The sequence below is a fragment of the Dendropsophus ebraccatus genome, chromosome 15 (assembly GCF_027789765.1).
Source record: "Dendropsophus ebraccatus isolate aDenEbr1 chromosome 15, aDenEbr1.pat, whole genome shotgun sequence".
Taxonomy (NCBI): domain Eukaryota; kingdom Metazoa; phylum Chordata; class Amphibia; order Anura; family Hylidae; genus Dendropsophus; species Dendropsophus ebraccatus.
The window spans coordinates 72,665,341-72,686,933 of record NC_091468.1 but is presented as its reverse complement, the minus strand read 5'-3'; the positions used below and the strand labels follow the sequence as shown (position 1 = coordinate 72,686,933).

The 21,593-nt window shown below is 49.7% G+C and overlaps 1 protein-coding gene across 1 annotated transcript; it reads left to right on the top strand.

Moving 5' to 3' along the window:
* The first annotated feature begins 5,915 nt into the window (after positions 1–5,915).
* On the top strand, positions 5,916–20,940 carry YIPF4 (Yip1 domain family member 4). Its single transcript, XM_069955065.1, has 6 exons — positions 5,916–6,088; positions 11,196–11,349; positions 11,554–11,725; positions 16,615–16,692; positions 17,120–17,233; positions 20,588–20,940. The coding sequence occupies exons 1-6, from the start codon at positions 6,010–6,012 to the stop codon at positions 20,723–20,725; spliced, it is 735 nt and encodes a 244-aa protein (XP_069811166.1). The 5' UTR covers positions 5,916–6,009; the 3' UTR covers positions 20,726–20,940.
* Positions 20,941–21,593: the final 653 nt, after the last annotated feature.

Here is a 21,593-nt window from a genome sequence, read left to right as displayed (position 1 = left end):
CTGGCGGTGATATGTGTCCTGGAGGTGATATGTGTCCTGAAGGTGATATGTGTCCTGGAGGTGATATGTGTCCTGGAGGTGATATGTGTCCTGGCTGTGATATGTGTCCTGGCTGTGATATGTGTCCTGGCGGTGATATGTGTCCTGGCTGTGATATGTGTCCTGGAGGTGATATGTGTCCTGGCTGTGATATGTGTCCTGGAGGTGATATGTGTCCTGGCTGTGATATGTGTCCTGGAGGTGATATGTGTCCCGGGGGTGATATGTGTCCTGGCTGTGATATGTGTCCTGGAGGTGATATGTGTCCTGGCTGTGATATGTGTCCTGGAGGTGATATGTGTCCTGGAGGTGATATGTGTCCTGGAGGTGATATGTGTCCTGAAGGTGATATGTGTCCTGAAGGTGATATGTGTCCTGGCGGTGATATGTGTCCTGGCTTTGATATGTGTCTTGGAGGTGATATGTGTCCTGGAGGTGATATGTGTCCCGGGGGTGATATGTGTCCTGGAGGTGATATGTGTCCTGAAGGTGATATGTGTCCTGGAGGTGATATGTGTCCTGGCGGTGATATGTGTCCTGGAGGTGATATGTGTCCTGGCTGTGATATGTGTCCTGGCTGTGATATGTGTCCTGGCTGTGATATGTGTCCTGGCGGTGATATGTGTCCTGGAGGTGATATGTGTCCTGGAGTTGATATGTGTCCTGGCTGTGATATGTGTCCTGGAGGTGATATGTGTTCTGGCTGTGATATGTGTCCTGGCTGTGATATGTGTCCTGGAGGTGATATGTGTCCTGGAGGTGATATGTGTCCTGGAGATGATATGTGTCCTGGAGGTGATATGTGTCCTGGCTGTGATATGTGTCCTGGAGGTGATATGTGTCCTGGAGGTGATATGTGTCCTGGCTGTGATATGTGTCCTGGCTGTGATATGTGTCCTGGCTGTGATATGTGTCCTGGAGGTGATATGTGTCCTGGCTGTGATATGTGTCCCGGGGGTGATATGTGTCCCGGGGGTGATATGTGTCCTGGAGGTGATATGTGTTCTGGCTGTGATATGTGTCCTGGCTGTGATATGTGTCCTGGAGGTGATATGTGTTCTGGCTGTGATATGTGTCCTGGCTGTGATATGTGTCCTGGAGGTGATATGTGTCCTGGCTGTGATATGTGTCCTGGCTGTGATATGTGTCCTGGCTGTGATATGTGTCCTGGAGGTGATATGTGTCCTGGCTGTGATATGTGTCCCGGGGGTGATATGTGTCCCGGGGGTGATATGTGTCCTGGAGGTGATATGTGTTCTGGCTGTGATATGTGTCCTGGCTGTGATATGTGTCCTGGAGGTGATATGTGTTCTGGCTGTGATATGTGTCCTGGCTGTGATATGTGTCCTGGAGGTGATATGTGTCCTGGAGGTGATATGTGTCCTGGAGGTGATATGTGTCCTGGCTGTGATATGTGTCCTGGCTGTGATATGTGTCCTGGAGGTGATATGTGTCCTGGCTGTGATATGTGTCCTGGAGGTGATATGTGTCCTCGCGGTGATATGTGTCCTGGAGGTGATGTGTGTCCTGAAGGTGATATGTGTCCTGGAGGTGATATGTGTCCTGGAGGTGATATGTGTTCTGGCTGTGATATGTGTCCTGGCTGTGATATGTGTCCTGGAGGTGATATGTGTCCTGGCTGTGATATGTGTCCTGGAGGTGATATGTGTCCTGGCTGTGATATGTTTCCTGGCTGTGATATGTGTCCTGGCGGTGATATGTGTCCTGGCTGTGATATGTGTCCTGGAGGTGATATGTGTCCTGGCTGTGATATGTGTCCTGGCGGTGATATGTGTCCTGGCTGTGATATGTGTCCTGGAGGTGATATGTGTCCTGGCTGTGATATGTGTCCTGGAGGTGATATGTGTCCTGGCTGTGATATGTGTCCTGGAGGTGATATGTGTCCTGGAGGTGATATGTGTCCTGAAGGTGATATGTGTCCTGGCGGTGATATGTGTCCTGGCTTTGATATGTGTCTTGGAGGTGATATGTGTCCTGGAGGTGATATGTGTCCCGGGGGTGATATGTGTCCTGGAGGTGATATGTGTCCTGAAGGTGATATGTGTCCTGGAGGTGATATGTGTCCTGGCGGTGATATGTGTCCTGGAGGTGATATGTGTCCTGGCTGTGATATGTGTCCTGGCTGTGATATGTGTGCTGGCTGTGATATGTGTCCTGGCGGTGATATGTGTCCTGGAGGTGATATGTGTCCTGGAGTTGATATGTGTCCTGGCTGTGATATGTGTCCTGGCTGTGATATGTGTCCTGGAGGTGATATGTGTTCTGGCTGTGATATGTGTCCTGGCTGTGATATGTGTCCTGGAGGTGATATGTGTCCTGGAGGTGATATGTGTCCTGGAGGTGATATGTGTCCTGGAGGTGATATGTGTCCTGGCTGTGATATGTGTCCTGGAGGTGATATGTGTCCTGGAGGTGATATGTGTCCTGGCTGTGATATGTGTCCTGGAGGTGATATGTGTCCTGGCTGTGATATGTGTCCTGGCTGTGATATGTGTCCTGGCTGTGATATGTGTCCTGGAGGTGATATGTGTCCTGGCTGTGATATGTGTCCCGGGGGTGATATGTGTCCCGGGGGTGATATGTGTCCTGGAGGTGATATGTGTTCTGGCTGTGATATGTGTCCTGGCTGTGATATGTGTCCTGGAGGTGATATGTGTTCTGGCTGTGATAGATATGTGTCCTGGCTGTGATATGTGTCCTGGAGGTGATATGTGTCCTGGAGGTGATATGTGTCCTGGCGGTGATATGTGTCCTGGAGGTGATATGTGTCCTGAAGGTGATATGTGTCCTGGAGGTGATATGTGTCCTGGATGTGATATGTGTCCTGGCTGTGATATGTGTCCTGGCTGTGATATGTGTCCTGGCGGTGATATGTGTCCTGGCTGTGATATGTGTCCTGGAGGTGATATGTGTCCTGGCTGTGATATGTGTCCTGGAGGTGATATGTGTCCTGGCGGTGATATGTGTCCTGGCGGTGATATGTGTCCTGGCTGTGATATGTGTCCTGGAGGTGATATGTGTCCTGGAGGTGATATGTGTCCTGGAGGTGATATGTGTCCTGGAGGTGATTATGTGTCCTGGCTGTGATATGTGGTCCTGGCGGTGATATGTGTCCTGGCTGTGATATGTGTCCTGGAGGTGATATGTGTCCTGGCTGTGATATGTGTCCTGGAGGTGATATGTGTCCTGGAGGTGATATGTGTCCTGGCTGTGATATGTGTCCTGGCTGTGATATGTGTCCTGGCTGTGATATGTGTCCTGGCTGTGATATGTGTCCTGGCTGTGATATGTGTCCTGGAGGTGATATGTGTCCTGGAGGTGATATGTGTCCTGGAGGTGATATGTGTCCTGGCTGTGATATGTGTCCTGGCTGTGATATGTGTCCTGGAGGTGATATGTGTCCTGGAGGTGATATGTGTCCTGGAGGTGATATGTGTCCTGGAGGTGATATGTGTCCTGGCTGTGATATGTGTCCTGGAGGTGATATGTGTCCTGGCGGTGATATGTGTCCTGGCGGTGATATGTGTCCTGGCTGTGATATGTGTCCTGGAGGTGATATGTGTCCTGGAGGTGATATGTGTCCTGGAGGTGATATGTGTCCTGGAGGTGATATGTGTCCTGGCTGTGATATGTGTCCTGGCGGTGATATGTGTCCTGGCTGTGATATGTGTCCTGGAGGTGATATGTGTCCTGGCTGTGATATGTGTCCTGGAGGTGATATGTGTCCTGGAGGTGATATGTGTCCTGGCTGTGATATGTGTCCTGGCTGTGATATGTGTCCTGGCTGTGATATGTGTCCTGGCTGTGATATGTGTCCTGGCGGTGATATGTGTCCTGGCTGTGATATGTGTCCTGGAGGTGATATGTGTCCTGAAGGTGATATGTGTCCTGGAGGTGATATGTGTCCTGGAGGTGATATGTGTCCTGGCCTGCGGTGATATGTGTCTGGCGTGTGATATGTGTCCTGGAGGTGATATGTGTCCTTGGCTGTGATATGTGTCCTGGAGGTGATATGTGTCTGGAGGTGATATGTGTCCTGGCGGTGATATGTGTCCTGCTGTGATATGTGTCCTGGAGGTGATATGTGTCCTGGAGGTGATATGTGTCCTGGAGGTGATATGTTGCTTCCTGGCTGTGATATGTGGTGCCTGGAGGTGATATGTGTCCTGAGGTGATATGTGTCCTGGAGGGGATAGGTGTCCTGGCTGTGATATGTGTCCTGGAGGTGATATGTGTCCTGGAGGTGATATGTGTCCTGGAGGTGATATGTGTCCTGGCGGTGATATGTGTCCTGGCTGTGATATGTGTCCTGGAGGTGATATGTGTCCTGGAGGTGATATGTGTCCTGGAGGTGATATGTGTCCTGGCTGTGATATGTGTCCTGGAGGTGATATGTGTCCTGGAGGTGATATGTGTCCTGGAGGTGATATGTGTCCTGGAGGTGATATGTGTCCTGGCTGTGATATGTGTCCTGGAGGTGATATGTGTCCTGGAGGTGATATGTGTCCTGGAGGTGATATGTGTCCTGAAGGTGATATGTGTCCTGGAGGTGATATGTGTCCCGGGGGTGATATGTGTCCTGGAGGTGATATGTGTCCTGGCGGTGATATGTGTCCTGGCTGTGATATGTGTCCTGGAGGTGATATGTGTCCTGGCTGTGATATGTGTCCTGGAGGTGATATGTGTCCTGGCGGTGATATGTGTCCTGGCTGTGATATGTGTCCTGGAGGTGATATGTGTCCTGGCTGTGATATGTGTCCTGGAGGTGATATGTGTCCCGGGGGTGATATGTGTCCTGGAGGTGATATGTGTCCTGGAGGTGATATGTGTCCTGGAGGTGATATGTGTCCTGGGGGTGATATGTGTCCTGGCTGTGATATGTGTCCTGGAGGTGATATGTGTCCCGGGGGTGATATGTGTCATAGTGGTTAGGTGAGAATCATCCTTGTTCTCATGGACTGAGCTTTAGGTATAACTCTAACTCTGAGGAGCAGGTTGGCTCTGTATACCTTCCAGTGCAAACCCTATCAGTACATGTGTAGTATTATTGGCCTACTCCAGGGAGAAAATATTTTTTTCAATTCAGCTAGATTTGTAAGTCACTTCTATATAAAAATCTCCTGCCTTCCAGTACTTATCAGCTGCTGTATGCCCTGCAAAAAGTGGTGTGTTCTCTAGTATTCCAGTACTTATCAGCTGCTGTATGTCCTGCAAAAAAGTGGTGTATTCTCTCGTCTTCCAGTACTTATCAGTTGCTGTATGCCCTGCAGGGTGTGGCGTATTCTTTCCAGTCTGACACAGTGCTCTCTGCTGCCACCTCTGTCCATGTCAGGAACTGTCCAGAGCAGGAGAGGTTTTCTATGGGGATTTGCTGCTGCTCTGGACAGTTCCTGATATGGACAGCAGAGAGGATTGGAGAGGATACACAAATTCCTGCAGGACATACAGCAGCTGATAAGTACTGGACGACTGGAGATTTTTTTTTATAGAAGTAAACTACAAATCTATTTAACTTTCTGGAACCAGTTGATTTGAACAAAAAAATTTTTGTGAACAACCTCTTCAGCAGCAAACCGCAGTAATCCGGGTACTGTGTACACAAGCAGAATTGCACAGGAACTTCCTGTATTTTTCTTTTACTATTTGAACCATAAAAGCTTTATTAACAACACAAAGAGCAGAGTAGCAGTGAGCCCCGTCAGGCTGTGTACAGGTTGTTATTGCTGCGTGGCTGGGAGGGCGGAGCGGCAGGCGGCGGCGGACCGCAGCTGTGTGTACAATCTACTACTGGATCTGACCCGAAGTTGTTGTCTGTCACGTGGTGACGTAAAGCGGGAGGCGGGGCTCGGGTGTCCTGGTATGTGCGTGACGTCACGGCGTTCACCTCCCCACGTAGAGCCTGTGGTGCTGGCCTGAAACGTCACCGCCGTCAGCTCCCCCAGCAGAAGGATGCAGCCTCCGGGCCCTGCCCCGCACCCCAGCAGCAACCCGGGGGACTTCACCTTCGTGTCATCCACCGAGGCGGAAGGTGAGGCCGGTCTGCGGGGTCTCCTGCCCTAACCCCCCGGGGCTGCCATACACTGCCGGCTGCAGGTCACATAGAGACCCGGGGTATACAGTCAGCTGTGTGTGATGGATAGTGTGCTGTGTGTGATGGATAGTGTGCTGTGTGTGATGGATAGTGTGCTGTGTGTGATGGATAGTGTGCTGTGTGTGATGGATAGTGTGCTGTGTGTGATGGATAGTGTGCTGTGTGTGATGGATAGTGTGCTGTGTGTGATGGATAGTGTGCTGTGTGTGATGGATAGTGTGCTGTGTGTGATGGATAGTGTGCTGTGTGTGATGGATAGTGTGCTGTGTGTGATGGATAGTGTGCTGTGTGTGATGGATAGTGTGCTGTGTAACAACGGACTGTACGCCGCTGTGTGTGTGTGTAACAACGGACTGTACGCCGCTGTGTGTGTGTGTGTGTAACAACGGACTGTACGCTGCTGTGTGTGTGTGTGTGTAACAACGGACTGTACGCCGCTGTGTGTGTAACAACGGACTGTACGCCGCTGTGTGTGTAACAACGGACCGTACGCCGCTGTGTGTGTGTGTGTAACAACGGACCGTACGCCGCTGTGTGTGTGTGTGTGTAACAACGGACCGTACGCCGCTGTGTGTGTGTGTGTGTAACAACGGACTGTACGCTGCTGTGTGTGTGTGTGTGTAACAACGGACTGTACGCCGCTGTGTGTGTGTGTGTGTGTGTAACAACGGACCGTACGCCGCTGTGTGTGTGTGTAACATCGGACTGTACGCCGCTGTGTGTGTGTGTGTGTGTGTGTAACAACGGACCGTACGCCGCTGTGTGTGTGTGTAACATCGGACCGTACGCCGCTGTGTGTGTGTGTGTGTAACAACGGACCGTACGCCGCTGTGTGTGTGTGTGTGTGTGTGTGTGTAACAACGGACTGTACGCCTCTGTGTGTGTAACAACGGACCGTACGCGTCCGTGTGTGTGTCCGAGTGTGACATAAACTGCCCTGTCACTGTGAGGAGGAGGTGGGGGGCACCACAGGCGCCCCCCCCTTCCTGTCACAGGCCCCCTCTATGTCACAGGCCCCCTCTATGTCACAGGCCCCCTCTATGTCACAGCCCCCCTCCTCTGTCACAGCCCCCCTCCTCTGTCACAGCCCCCCTCCTCTGTCACAGCCCCCCTCCTCTGTCACAGCCCCCCTCCTCTGTCACAGGCCGCCCCCCCCCCTCCTCTGTCACAGCCCCCCTCCTCTGTCACAGCCCCCCTCCTCTGTCACAGCCCCCCTCCTCTGTCACAGCCCCCCTCCTCTGTCACAGCCCCCCCCCTCTGTCACAGCCCCCCCCCCTCTGTCACAGCCCCCCCCCCCTCTGTCACAGCCCCCCTCCTCTGTCACAGCCCCCCTCCTCTGTCACAGCCCCCCTCCTCTGTCACAGCCCCCCTCCTCTGTCACAGCCCCCCTCCTCTGTCACAGCCCCCCCCCCCTCTGTCACAGCCCCCACTCTCTGTCACAGCCCCCACTCTCTGTCACAGCCCCCACTCTCTGTCACAGCCCCCACTCTCTGTTACGGCCGCCCCCCCCTCTGTCACAGGCCGCCCCCCCCTCTATGTCACAGGCCGCCCCCCCCACTCTCTGTCACAGGCCGCCCCCCCCCCCCTCTCTATGTCACAGGCCGCCCCCCCCCCTCTCTATGTCACAGGCCGCCCCCCCCCTCTCTATGTCACAGGCCGCCCCCACCACATCGTGACCTCTGTCCCTACAATGTTCTCTCTGTTTTCTCCCTGTGCTGCTGTTGTCACCACTGACGTCAGGAGACGGATCTGTTATGGTTTCTGTTTGTCTGAGTTTCCTGGTGTCCGACTGTTGGCGCTTACATGTTATATCATCCACCCTGAGCCGTATCCCGTATATAATCATGTGATACATGTAATATTCGGCTGGTGCCCTGGGAAGCTCTGTATACACGCACCGATCATAGAGATGGGGCGCCTGTGTACAGACTGGATCGGGCTGCTATACTGTGTATAAACCCACCTGCTGTACATGTATGGTGACCAGGTGTCATATAAGAATGGCGCAGACCCGGCAGCTAAGACCACCTCATACCTGGCGATGGCCGGCCGTGTTCTGCTGCCGATACCTGCCAGTACTGACAGATATTGGGGGTCACGCTGATGTCAATCATTTAAAGGTGACCTGCCAGCACAAATACTTTCAGACCAGCGGCAGCGTCGACTCCTAATCCAGACGTTCGGGTATCCATGGTAACAGATGGCAGAAATGCTCACAACATCCATTGGGTTACATTGGAGGTCCCCCGTAACTCCGTCAGGCGTGGTGCGTTACCGAGGATACCCGGATTCATCAAAAAGATTCTTTCAAATCAACCAGTGCCAGAAAGTTCCTGAGATTTGTAATTTACTTTTATATAAAAAAAATCTCAAATATTCCAGTACTTATCAGCTGCTGTATGTCCCGAATAAAATACACTACTTCCTGCAGGACATACAGCAGCTGATAAGTACTGGAAGACTGGAGATTTTTTAATAGAAGTAATGTACAAATCTCTGTCACTTTCCAGTTGATTTGACAGAAAATATTTTTTGTGAACTGCCCCTTTAAACGGACTGCAAAAGCTGATAGTGACCCCGGCCTAAATGAAATCCTGTTTGATGGCTGCACTAGGGTGAGAATGAAGCAGGAAGCAGTTGGCTCCGTTCCCTGTGTAGTGGCCGCCCTGGTGTACTGCAGCCTTGGCTCCCATTGACCTTAGCAGGAGCAGAGCCTGTGCGCTGCTACAGAGGGAGCCGACCGCTTCAGACCTCCTTCTCCGTGCAGGATATGGAGAGTGATTGTCTCTGCTGAGCGGCCGAGTGCGGCATGGAATCCTAAGAGGAAACAAAGCAGCACCTTGTATGTGTTTCCCGGTGTTGTGACCACAGGACCTAATAGTTGTCGGCTTTGTATACAGATGTCAGAGCATGACTCCCTGGGGTAACCTCTGCCTTCTCAGCGGGCAGCTGCAGGGAGGCAGCAGGGAACCCCGGGGAGGGCAGCTGCAGGGAGGCAGCAGGGCACCCCGGGGCGGGCAGCTGCAGGGAGGCAGCAGGGCACCCCGAGGAGGGCAGCTGCAGGGAGGCAGCAGGGCACCCCGAGGAGGGCAGCTGCAGGGAGGCAGCAGGGCACCCCGGGGAGGGCAGCTGCAGGGAGGCAGCGGGGCACCCCGGGGAGGGCAGCTGCAGGGAGGCAGCGGGGCACCCCGAGGAGGGCAGCTGCAGGGAGGCAGCGGGGCACCCCGGGGAGGGCAGCTGCAGGGAGGCAGCAGGTCACCCCGGGGAGGGCAGCTGCAGGGAGGCAGCAGGGCACCCCGGGGAGGGCAGCTGCAGGGAGGCAGCAGGGCACCCCGGGGAGGGCAGCTGTCATTATAACGCAGCCTGACCTGCCGCACACAGCTTAGTCACTCTGGGCAGGTATTTTATGACACCATTACCTTCCCGGACCCTGGGGGGTGGGGGGGTGGGGGGGGAGAGCGTATAAATATGTAACGTATGAGCAAACAACATAAACAAGCAGTAAACATCAGGTAACTGAGTAATAGACGGGTACAGAAGCAGAGAGGACTGGTCTGCATAGTGTATACATATTAGAAGGCTATATACACTGATCAGCCATAACAACAAAACATCCTGCCTAAGGCTATGTTCACACAATGTATATTTTCATAAAACCACGGCCGTTGTACAACTGCCGTGATTATTACAAGAATATATTTAACCTTTGCTTCTATGGGATCCCGGCCAGAGTGTATACACATAGCACATATATAGATACACATAGTATACGCTCCAGCCGGGATCCCTAGCGGAGCCGCAAACCACTGACATGTCAGTTTTTAGCGGCCGCAGGAAATCCTGTCAGTGCTCACTATGGAGCGAGCGGATCCGGCTGTGGGGCGTTCTGATGCGGTGGTGCACAGATGCGCCTGCATCAGAACTCTGCGGCCATAAAGATCATCTGTCCGGTACTGCAGTGATGATCTTTTCAGAGACTCTTATGACGTGTGAACATAGCCTAATACTGTGTCGGTCCCCATCAAATGCAGCTCAATAAAGTTGTGGGGTCCACAAGACCTCTGAGGGTGCTCAGATGTTTACATTGTGCGCATGCTGCTGCTGCCAGTTACTAGCACATGGACATGCAAGAAGAGCGCACTTAGGGCCCTATAACATGGAGCAATGATCTGCTGAATCAGACTGATTTGTCAGATCCTCATTCCGTGTAGTAAAGACAACGATCAGCTGATGACATTGATCATCGCTTGATCGTGTCTTTAGGTCATGACCTAAAATCATCGGGCACTGACCGTGCATTACTACATGTAATAGTGATGCGGGACCAACGGCTGCGGTGTCCAATGTACGTGATCATGTCACATCCTTTGGGTCACCTTAGAATGTCAGACTCTTGGTTAGTGTAGTGTGGTTTTTTTGTTTGTTTTTTACTCCAATGCACACCTGTGCGAATATCATTTTGCTTGCCCATATTTCCTGCTTCCATCGCAAGCAAGGGCTGGGATTTATAACTTGGCTTTTGCATGCAGGAGGAATACCCCTGGGCTTTTAGAGCTCTATCTTAGTGGTCGAGGGCCCAATCTGTAACGGCAGGGTATGCATGAAAGGGCATGCAGACTGAGAAGCCCTATAGAACCACGCACCTTGTTTAACCTGGACTAAAAAAAGGGTTAATCAAGGTAAGCAACATAACAAAACGGCCTGGTTAAGTTGAAACACGATTGCAGATGTGATTTTCCTAATGATTCCCTGTGATTCCCCCCCCCCCCCCCCCCACAAAAATTATAAATGCTAATCAATAAATATGTATGATAAATGATGTGGTACCCCAAAAGTGTAACAATTACAGCCACTCCCGACAAAAGAAGTAAAGTGTCCCCATAGGCTCTTACATTTTCCATGAAACCTGTTTTTATTATGCAGAAACACCAATATGTAAAACATTTTATCTGATATCATTGTGTTTGCATGTTTTTGTGTGTGTGTGTTTTTTTTTTTTGCCTCTTTCTTTAATCTCTTTTTGTCTTCTCTTCATTCTCCATAGACCTCAGTGGCTCCATCGCTGCTCCGGATGTGAAGTTAAACCTTGGTGGAGATTTTACAAGAGAATCGACGGCCACAACGTTTCTTCGACAGAGAGGATACGGGTGGTTGCTAGAAGTCGAGGAGAATGACCCGGAAGATAATAAGCCCCTCTTGTAAGTCTTTGTAGGTTGTAATTGTGTTGGATCCGCTATGTCTATTATACCGCTATAACCTGTACTGTACCCAAAGCAGAACTCTCTAGCTCCTCAGCAGGTAAAATGCTTTACAAGAGTGTGACCTGCGTTAGTGTGTGTCTGCCCACCCAGTGACCGGCACCGCGGCTGACACGTTTATGGTTTTTATTTTCTGTTTTGCAGGGAGGAGCTGGACATAGACCTCAAAGATATTTACTATAAAATACGCTGTGTTCTTATGCCAATGCCGTCCCTCGGATTCAACAGACAAGTAGTACGAGACAACCCCGACTTCTGGGGGCCGCTTGCTGTTGTTCTCTTCTTTTCAATGATCTCCCTGTATGGACAATTCAGGGTAAGTATTATGTCTTCATATACAATAAAGAATAGATACAGCTATAAGGAACTGACAAGTAGGTTCAGGGGGATCGGCTGCTGCCAGAGGGGTGTGACGCTTCTGACGGACACTGAGGGCCCTATTACACTGGACGATTATTGTTCTAAAAATCATTAGATTTTCCCCTATGAGAGTATGGAGGGCTATATGTAGCCTTTAGCAGTTTGTATTGTTTGTACGCTCTTCATTATTATCCCAGTTATGTAGTGTTTCTTACCAGCTTAATGTTAGTTTTCACATTGCTCTCACCCCATATTTCACCCTCCCCCCTCCTTTCTTTGAAGAAGGGAACATAAGGTGCTATATTTATAAAAAAAACAAACACATCCTTAAAAAGATACTCCAGAGAATTGGTGTCAGAAAGTTATATAGATTTGTAATTTAATTTTATTAGAAGTTCTCCAGTCTGCGAGTACAATCACCATAGAAACTTCTCCTGCTATAGATTTGGGCCCTTCTGAAGATGTATGGGCAGTCAAGGGGTTAACTGTTAAAGGGAATGTGTCACATTTTTTATTTTATTTTATTATTAAATGTAACTTCGCAAAATAAGTGTATCAATTAACTTTATTTTTATTTTTGCATGTGGCATCACTATTTTAAAACAGTGTGATGCCTGCACAGGGGGCTGCCATGTTTATAGTGTCTGTGTGTGACGTCATTTCACGACACACACACACAGACACTATACGGCACCTCTAAAGCATTGAAGTGAACCGACGGAGTCTATCTGTTTCACTTACAATGCACCTCCGACACTGTGTACTGCTCGTGTGCAGTACACAGCCTAATTCCAATGTGGGAGGGTGTAGGTGCCATTTTTTTAGAAGCCGGGCACTGATTTGAGCAGCAGCTACTACCCGATCTAGTAACCGACCTGCCAGAGGTGACTGCGGAGAGTGTGGGCAGCAGTTGGGCTGAGCCCTGCCGTCCTCCCTGCTCCTGGCTCTGCAGAGCGCTGGTCTCAGGAAAGTTTCTCACTGAGGGGCGGGGAGGCTGCAGCCCGGAGCCGTGCACACTCCTCTGCCTAGCAGCGCCCGCAGCTCCCTCACTACTGGGGCAGGAGGACAGACAGACGGACAGCAGGGGGGAGGAGGACGCTGGAGCCCAAGCCGCAGGACAGTGACATCTGTGTGAGCCCTCATACATGATAGAAGAGCAGGCACACTGGGGCTGACTATTTCTGAGCGTCACAGAGACGGTTACACACCACATATCTTTTTCCCGCTCTGGGTCCCGTCCCGCACATTTTCCTACTAGCTCACAGCCAGAACAGAGGTCGGAGGTCATCACTGCAGGAGTGATAAGTGTAATGTTCTGCTGGTAACACTTGCCGTACAGACAGGGCAGAAGTTACATCTCCGGCTCCTGCAGTGATAACCCCCGACCTGTGTTCTCACTGCTCCTCACAGGACGGGACTCAGTACGGAGGTCAGAAGGAATGCTTGATGTTTAACCCTGTCTGTACAGCTTGTCTGCAGGACACTACCAGGGGTGGATGTGAGAGCAGGACACTACCAGGGGGTGGGTGGGAGAGCAGGACACTACCAGGGGTGGGTGGGAGAGCAGGACACTACCAGGGGGTGGATGTGAGAGCAGGACACTACCAGGGGGTGGGTGGGAGAGCAGGACACTACCAGGGGGTGGGTGGGAGAGCAGGACACTACCAGGGGGTGGGTGGGAGAGCAGGACACTACCAGGGGGTGGGTGGGAGAGCAGGACACTACCAGGGGGTGGGTGGGAGAGCAGGACACTACCAGGGGGTGGGTGGGAGAGCAGGACACTACCAGGGGGTGGGTGGGAGAGCAGGACACTACCAGGGGGTGGGTGGGAGAGCAGGACACTACCAGGGGGTGGGTGGGAGAGCAGGACACTACCAGGGGGTGGGTGGGAGAGCAGGACACTACCAGGGGGTGGGTGGGAGAGCAGGACACTACCAGGGGGTGGGTGGGAGAGCAGGACACTACCAGGGGGTGGGTGGGAGAGCAGGACACTACCAGGGGGTGGGTGGGAGAGCAGGACACTATCAGGGGTGGGTAATTGCCAACACAGGCATAGCTACACCCCTTCAACTGGATATAACTGGGAGCCCATCAAGCCGCAAGTGATGTTCTGCAGCAGCTGAGATGTAGTATGAGGTTCTGCAGCAGCTGAGGTGTAGTATGAGGTTCTGCAGCAGTTGAGGTGTATGATGAGGTTCTGCAGGAGATGTACTATGAGGTTCTGCAGGAGCTGAGATGTAGTATGAGGTTCAGCAGCAGCTATTGGCACCCAGCAGGTGAGTCAGGGTCAGCAAATGTTCAGGGTGCGGGAGTGTGCAGGGTCTTGGGTCTGTGGTCATGTGCGCAAGAGCAGTGAATGGTGGCAATTGCCAATTTTTTAAACAGCCGCTGATCCTGCTTCAGAGGACAGAGTGGCAGGTCCAAGGGTAGTGGTGGAGCATCAGGAGCAGCTGCCAGGAGAATAGCCCATCTGTATGAGCTGCCTGTATGAGTGCATGTATGATCTGCCTTTATGAGAGTGCATGTATGAGTTGCCTGTATGATCTGCCTTTATGAGAGTGCATGTACGATCTGTCTGTATGAGAGTGCATGTACGATCTGTCTGTATGAGAGTGCATGTACGATCTGTCTGTATGAGAGTGCATGTATGAGTTGCCTGTATGATCTGTCTGTATGAGAGTGCATGTATGAGTTGCCTGTATGATCTGTCTGTATGAGAGTGCATGTATGAGTTGCCTGTATGATCTGTCTGTATGAGAGTGCATGTATGAGTTGCCTGTATGATCTGTCTGTATGAGAGTGCCTGTGCGAGCTGCCTGGATGAGAGTGCATGTGCGAGCTGCCTGGATGAGAGTGCCTGTGCGAGCTGCCTGGATGAGAGTGCCGGTGCGAGCTGCCTGGATGAGAGTGCATTAAGGATAAGCAAATGTGCAGCAGTAGGGAAATGCTTCGCTATGCTCGACCGTCGGCCGGCTGCATTTGAGCTCCACTCCGGGTGTTTGGAAAAGCTGGATACAGTCCTTGGAGAAGTTCCCCAGAGCTGTACCCAGATTCTCCAGACACCTGGAGCGGAGCTTAAATGCAGCCGGCTAATCATAGCAAAGGGTTTCACTACTGCTGCACATTTGCTTCTCCCAAGTGTACAGGAATAAGCTGTCTGTATAACAATACTAATGTGCATGCGGGGGATGGGCAGTGAGAAGTGCGGGAGGTGAGTGTAAGCAGGCACGCTGTATGTGGTTCTGCAGCAGGTTGAGGTGTATTATCGGCTAGGGACATGCTGCTTGTATGTGTACTGCTGTGCAGACAACAACAAAATGGCGCTGCCCAACAGTACACATAATAGCACCTTTCCCCTCTTTATTCCCTTGTGAAAAGAGGAGGGAGGTGATGATGTCACGGAAGTTGAGCAGGGACCGCCTCTTTTTTTCAGCAGCCGGATTTCAGGTTATTTTTACCAGCAGTTTCCTGCTGGAGCTCCCCTAGTGGCCATCACTGGGAAATATGAAAAACTAGATCATTAAAGGACAAGTGCCATGAAAACCTTTTTCCCAGTAATTGAAGCACATTACAAAGTTATATAACTGTGTAATGTGCTTCAATCACCTATCTGCCTCCCTTCCCTGTCTTTTCCCCCCTCCACCCCCCACCAGGAAGTGTCCTGACTCACACAGACCTGATTACTGTCGTCACTGTCACCAAGCTCTTCTCTCAGCTCCTTCTCCTGTTACACCAGCCTCCCCCCTCCCCTGCCTTGTCAGGTGACAGGCTTGCTCAGCTCCCATTGGCTGAACAACTGCAAGCCATCACTTGTCACATCTCACTTGCTTATCTTCCCTCAGACTGACTCCGGCACATAGGCAGCTCCCCCCTCCCCTCATACCCTCTCTCCCCCTCCCCTCATACCCTCTCTCCCCCTCCCCTCATACCCTCTCTCCCCCCTCCCCTCATACCCTCTCTCCTGCTGCTGTGGACTCAGTGAAGGAGTCATGTCACTAGAGAAGATAAGCTGAGCAAGCAGAGTCACCTGACAAGGAGGGGGAGTCTGGTGTAACAGGAGCTAGAGCAGCCCTCCTGCTGATGACTCATCCTCACAAGAAGGAGCTGCCTGGTGACGGTGACCACAGTAATCAGGTCTGTGTGAGTCAGGACACTTCCTGGTGGGGGATGGAGGGGGGAAAAAGGTGAAGCACATTACAGAGTTATATAACTTTGTAATGTGCTTCAATTACTGGGAAAAAGTTTTTCATGGCACTTGTCCTTTAATTTTTCATATTTCCTTATATGTAAAAAAAATTAAAAATACATATAAATTAGCAAAATTTTACTTTTGCGACACATTCCCTTTAAGTCTGCTTGTCCTTTTCTGACCTGTAGTTGGGTTAGGTTTGGGTGTACACTCGAGCTTCTCCCTGGTATAACCCCTGTGTGAATGGGAGCTGATGTGTTGGGGGCTGTCCAGCGTTCCGTGCAGTTAGATGTAAAAATATAGGTAGGCACTGGCACATATACTCCGGCCCACGCTCACTTCCACCTCTGCTGTGACTCCTCTTCTGTCTTCTGTCATTTTATGCTGGAACCAACGCGCTTAAATGCATTCTCTATGGAAGCGTGTGGGTTCCGGCATACAATCACAGGACAGAGAAGAGGAGTCACAGTGGAAGTGAGCGTGCGCCAGATTTGAACAGCGTCGCGGGACACCGATCAGCTGCGATGAGTATATGTGCCAGCACCTGGTGGGGGGGGGCAATAATGTTTTTTGGGGAACTGCTTTTTTTAATTTGGTAAAATGTTTTTCCAGACTCCCAGGCTGTATACAAATCTATATATGTATTTATTGTGTAGGTTGTGTCCTGGATCATTACAATCTGGATATTTGGATCGCTTACCATCTTCCTACTGGCACGAGTCCTCGGTGGTGAAGTGAGTCCATTCTTATGTTTCTGTGCCACTATATGTCTTACATTATGGGGAGCTGAGTCAGTGGTCTTTCCCTTCTCTCCATCAAAGAAGATGAATGTTTCACATAGATATATAGTTGTTTAGTTAGTACGGCTGAAAAAAGACATGTCCATCAAGTTCAACCAAGGAGGGGATGGCTGAGGGGTAGATTCTATATATATGCATCTATGTCACATGATCATACATTGGTTGGGTATAGTTGCTGTATACATGTAGGATCTGCATATGTTATTATTCCTAATGATTCTATTTCTTATTTCCGCACCATATTAATGTCATTGTTGCTTTGATTTGAATAGATGCAAGTTGTAATATCATTTGCAGAGTTTGGTGTGAGCAATGGCCTACGCTCTGGTCTCCATTCATGCCATCTTTCTTGTCTCTCTAGGTGTCTTATGGACAGGTGCTTGGGGTTATAGGATACTCCTTACTTCCGTTAATTGTTATTGTCCCTGCACTTATAGTTGTTGGATCCTTTGAAATTGTCTCTACAGTAATCAAGGTAAGATGGCTGGAAAGGAAAAGCCAAGCACATCCTTCTTCTTTTTTTGTAGTTTTCCATCCCCCACACCTAGTGGACAGTATTATAGATGTTCTCTGAGCCTGGGCACTGTATCCTCTGGTCTGGACAGTATGTAGCCCAGTGCTTTTACTCTTTGATTTTAGCAGCCGATGGGTTTCTGAGCACACAGACCTCTACTGACCCTGACATGTTACTCTAAATATAAAAAAAAAGCTGTGACCCATCAAACATGTCAAGACATAAATCTGCCCAAAAAGTTGTGTTTGCTAAAATTTAAACACAAGCAGCATTTTAAAGGGGTATTCCCCTCAAAACTTTTATTAGCTAGTTAAATCTAGAAGCATACTTACCAGCATTGTGTAATATGCTTCTATTTCCGTTTTTGCACCGTTCCTCCACTTGCCAAGCTGTTTCTTCCTCTCAGTTGACGCAATCAGCTCCTCTCCAGATCCACTCCGACACCGCTCTTCTTCTTTTACTCCCTCCGGCCGAGACGGGGACACGTGATGCATGGGCAGGGCAGCAAACCAATGAGAGCTAACCCAGCCAATAGGAAGCCACAGAATGATCATGTGACCTCTGAAACCTCTTCAACAGCATCTGAGAAGATTCAGCTTTCTCCCATTGAGCATCACAGCCCTGTCCCTCAGCCCCCGTCACACATGTATCAGCCGACACCATCTTCCCCTGGCCCACCGCAACATGGCCCTCCCCCTCCCTCACACAGACAAGTGTCCAGCAGCCCCTCACAGTGCTGGCTCTCCTCTCATCACCCTCCGTGCAGCCCCTCCCTCACACAGACAAGTGTCCAGCAGCCCCTCACAGTGCTGGCTCTCCTCTCATCACCCTCCGTGCAGCCCCTCCCTCACATAGACAAGTGTCCAGCAGCCCCTCACAGTGCTGGCTCTCCTCTCATCACCCTCCGTGCAGCCCCTCCCTCACACAGACAAGTGTCCAGCAGCCCCTCACAGTGCTGGCTCTCCTCTCATCACCCTCCGTGCAGCCCCTCCCTCACACAGACAAGTGTCCAGCAGCCCTCACAGTGCTGGCTCTCCTCTCATCACCCTCCGTGCAGCCCCTCCCTCACACAGACAAGTGTCCAGCAGCCCCTCACAGTGCTGGCTCTCCTCTCATCACCCTCCGTGCAGCCCCTCCCTCACACAGACAAGTGTCCAGCAGCCCCTCACAGTGCTGGCTCTCCTCTCAGCACCCTCCGTGCAGCCCCTCCCTCACACAGACAAGTGTCCAGCAGCCCCTCACAGTGCTGGCTCTCCTCTCATCACCCTCCGTGCAGCCCCTCCCTCACACAGACAAGTGTCGGCATGGAGGGTGATGAGGGGAGAGCCAGCACAGTGAGGGGCTGCTGGACACTTGTCTGTGTGTGTGTGTGTGGGGGGGGGGGATGCTGATCAGAGGAGACCAGCATACAGTGAGGGGCCGGCGGCTGGGAGGAGATGATGCCAACTGATAACATTTGTCCAGGATGGGGGGCTGCTAAAAGAAGATGCTGCTGCCAATGCTGGGGTTGTGCAGGATAGGGTTTTCTTTTACTATTGTGAAGATCCTCTGTTTACTTTCCAATATGCTGCATGTGAGCTGGGGGCGGTACACATGTGGACCAATGACTGCACTGCAATGCATGATAGGAAATGTAGTTTCCAGGGCAGTGCCATGTTAGCTGTACACTACTATTCAGAGAAAAGTTCAAAAACAAGAACGGCTGCACACAGAGAGGCGTGAGACGGCTCAAATTACTCAGAAGAAGGTGGTGAGTATGACTGGCAAGGTTATTTAGCATTACATTTTTTTTGCTCCTGAGGGGAATACCCCTTTAACCCCTTCTAGACAGAGCCCTTTGATGCACAAAAGTCCGGGTCAAATTAATGCATTAATGCATGTTCCTCCCTGTCTTCTAAGAGCCATAGCGCTTTTATTTTTCCACCTACAGGGCTGGTTGGGGTCATGTTTTGTGCCATGATCTCTACTTTTTAATAATATCATATTGGTGTAACAGAAAAATTTTGATCGCTTTTTATTAATTTTTTTTCAGAAATTTTTTTTTTTTTGTTTTTGGCGTTCACCGCGCAGTAACAATAATGTAATATCTTAATAGATCGGACAATTCCACACGCCACAATATATAATATGTTTGTTTTATTTTTTTAAATATTTTTATTTTTATAATGGACAAGAGGGTATATTAAACTTTTATTGGGAGGGGGTTTATAAGGTTTTTTTTTTTTTTTTAATACTTTAAAAAACTTTTTTTTACTACCCTTTTTTCTCCCACTTGTTTTCACTGTAAATTATACAATTATTAGATTGCATGTACTGATCTATGCTATGACATAGATCAGTGTTATCGGCGATCTGTGCATAGAGCCTGTCTGAGAGCAGACTATACACAGATCGCCGATCCAACAGCACTGAGGTAAGAAGCTTACCCCCACCTGTCGGCACATGCGATCGGGACCGATCACTCAGTGACAAATGCTTTTTTTATTTATGTCAATCACCGTGCGGGATCAATAATGGTTTATTTTAATCATTCTGACAATTCTGCAGACGGTGATATCAAACATGTTGTATGTTTTTATTTAAAAAGGGGGAGGGGTGATGCAAAATTTTATTAGGGAAGATTTTTCTTGTACTTTTTAAGTTCCCCTAAGGGGAATATAATAATATACAACCATTAAATTATCTATACTGATCATTGCTACGTCGCTGCATCAGTTAGGTCAGTGCTCTGTTACTTAGGTCTGGTCGAGGCAGACTCGATCAACAGAGACACATGGCTGCCACAGAAGTATAGCCCTCCGATTGGCACCCACGATTTTTGTTGCAGGGGTGATGATCGGACCCCTGACAGGTCAGGAACCTGTCGGGTCACTCTCTGCATTCAATATTGATTGCGGCATGCACAGGGTATAACTCCGGGGATCAGACTGAAGTAGTAGTAGTAGGCAGGTGTAACACAGCAGACACCCACCCTGTATAGTGTGAGATCAGCTCCTCAGCCTGCTCTATATGCCGCCATCATATTAGTGGTCATCACGAGGTTTAAGCAAAAACTCTGTGTGTGGGGTGCTGACCACCAACGATGCCCCACATCTATACAACGCCATCACCTTTTAGTAAGTTGAGCTTTCAATGTTCAGATACCGTGTGATGTCACCATAAGAACGAGAGAGAAGCTGCGTGACTCTGTTCCTCATTGTTACACTCTGAAGTGTCTCTCTGTGAAGCGTCTCATTATCTTTTGAATTGTTAAATTGCTTTGTGTTAAATTGTGGGTTTTATTCCAGTACAAATGAGTGCGCTTGTCTTTTTCAGCTCTTTGGAGTCTTCTGGGCGGCTTACAGCGCAGCATCATTATTAGTCGGAGAAGAGTTCAAGACAAAAAAGCCACTTCTTATTTACCCCATTTTTCTATTGTACATTTATTTTCTATCTTTGTACACCGGAGTGTGAGGACCAATCAGATGCTGGATTCATGTGGTACAGTGGTGATGCTGGATGGGGCGGTGAGAGGGGTCTCCCTCCCAAACCTTTGGTGTGTATTATGCCTATGTGTATATATTAAACCCAGGGCTCTCGTCAGGGGGCTTGTTCTTTATGGCAATATGGTGCAAGCCTATCTGACGTAGAAAGGATCTACAAAGCAATTAAAGTTCTAACTTTTTTATGATGTTAGCATTTACTTGTCTTACATTGAAACTAAAAGAAACTTTGGTAAAAAGCAGCGATTGATGGATCTCCCCCCACGTTGTGTATATAGCACATGACTGTTACCAGATCTGCAACACTTGGCGCCCCTCATGTCTGTGCATAGAAACAAACTTCTCATAGTCATTAATCTTCTCTCTGGGATGATCGTCTTACAAGGGGAACATCACTTCTGATTGGTCTGTACATAAACTTTTAGAATGGACATCCTGTACACTGCTTAGGGTCGGGGTATTTTAAATGACTTGTCAGCCAATGACTTTGTCTACAATTCTTACACGTTGTAGAGACAGAAGTTACAAGGTTTACACCACCCGAGTTCTTTTAGGCCATGTTCACACACAGTATTTCTGCTCAGTATTTTGCAACCAAAACCAGGAGTGGATTGAAAACACAGTAAGGCTCTGCTCAAAGACTGTTGAAATTGAGGTGAAGGCCGTCATTTAATAGCAGATAACGGACGTTGTTTTAAAAGAACAGCAATTATTTACCATTAAATAGTGGCCATCCATCAACAGTGTGGGAACATAGCCGTCCTGTGGTTTGGTTGCAAAATACTGAGCAGAAATCCTGTGTGGCAACATAACCTTAATGTGTAACCATTCAGACAAGA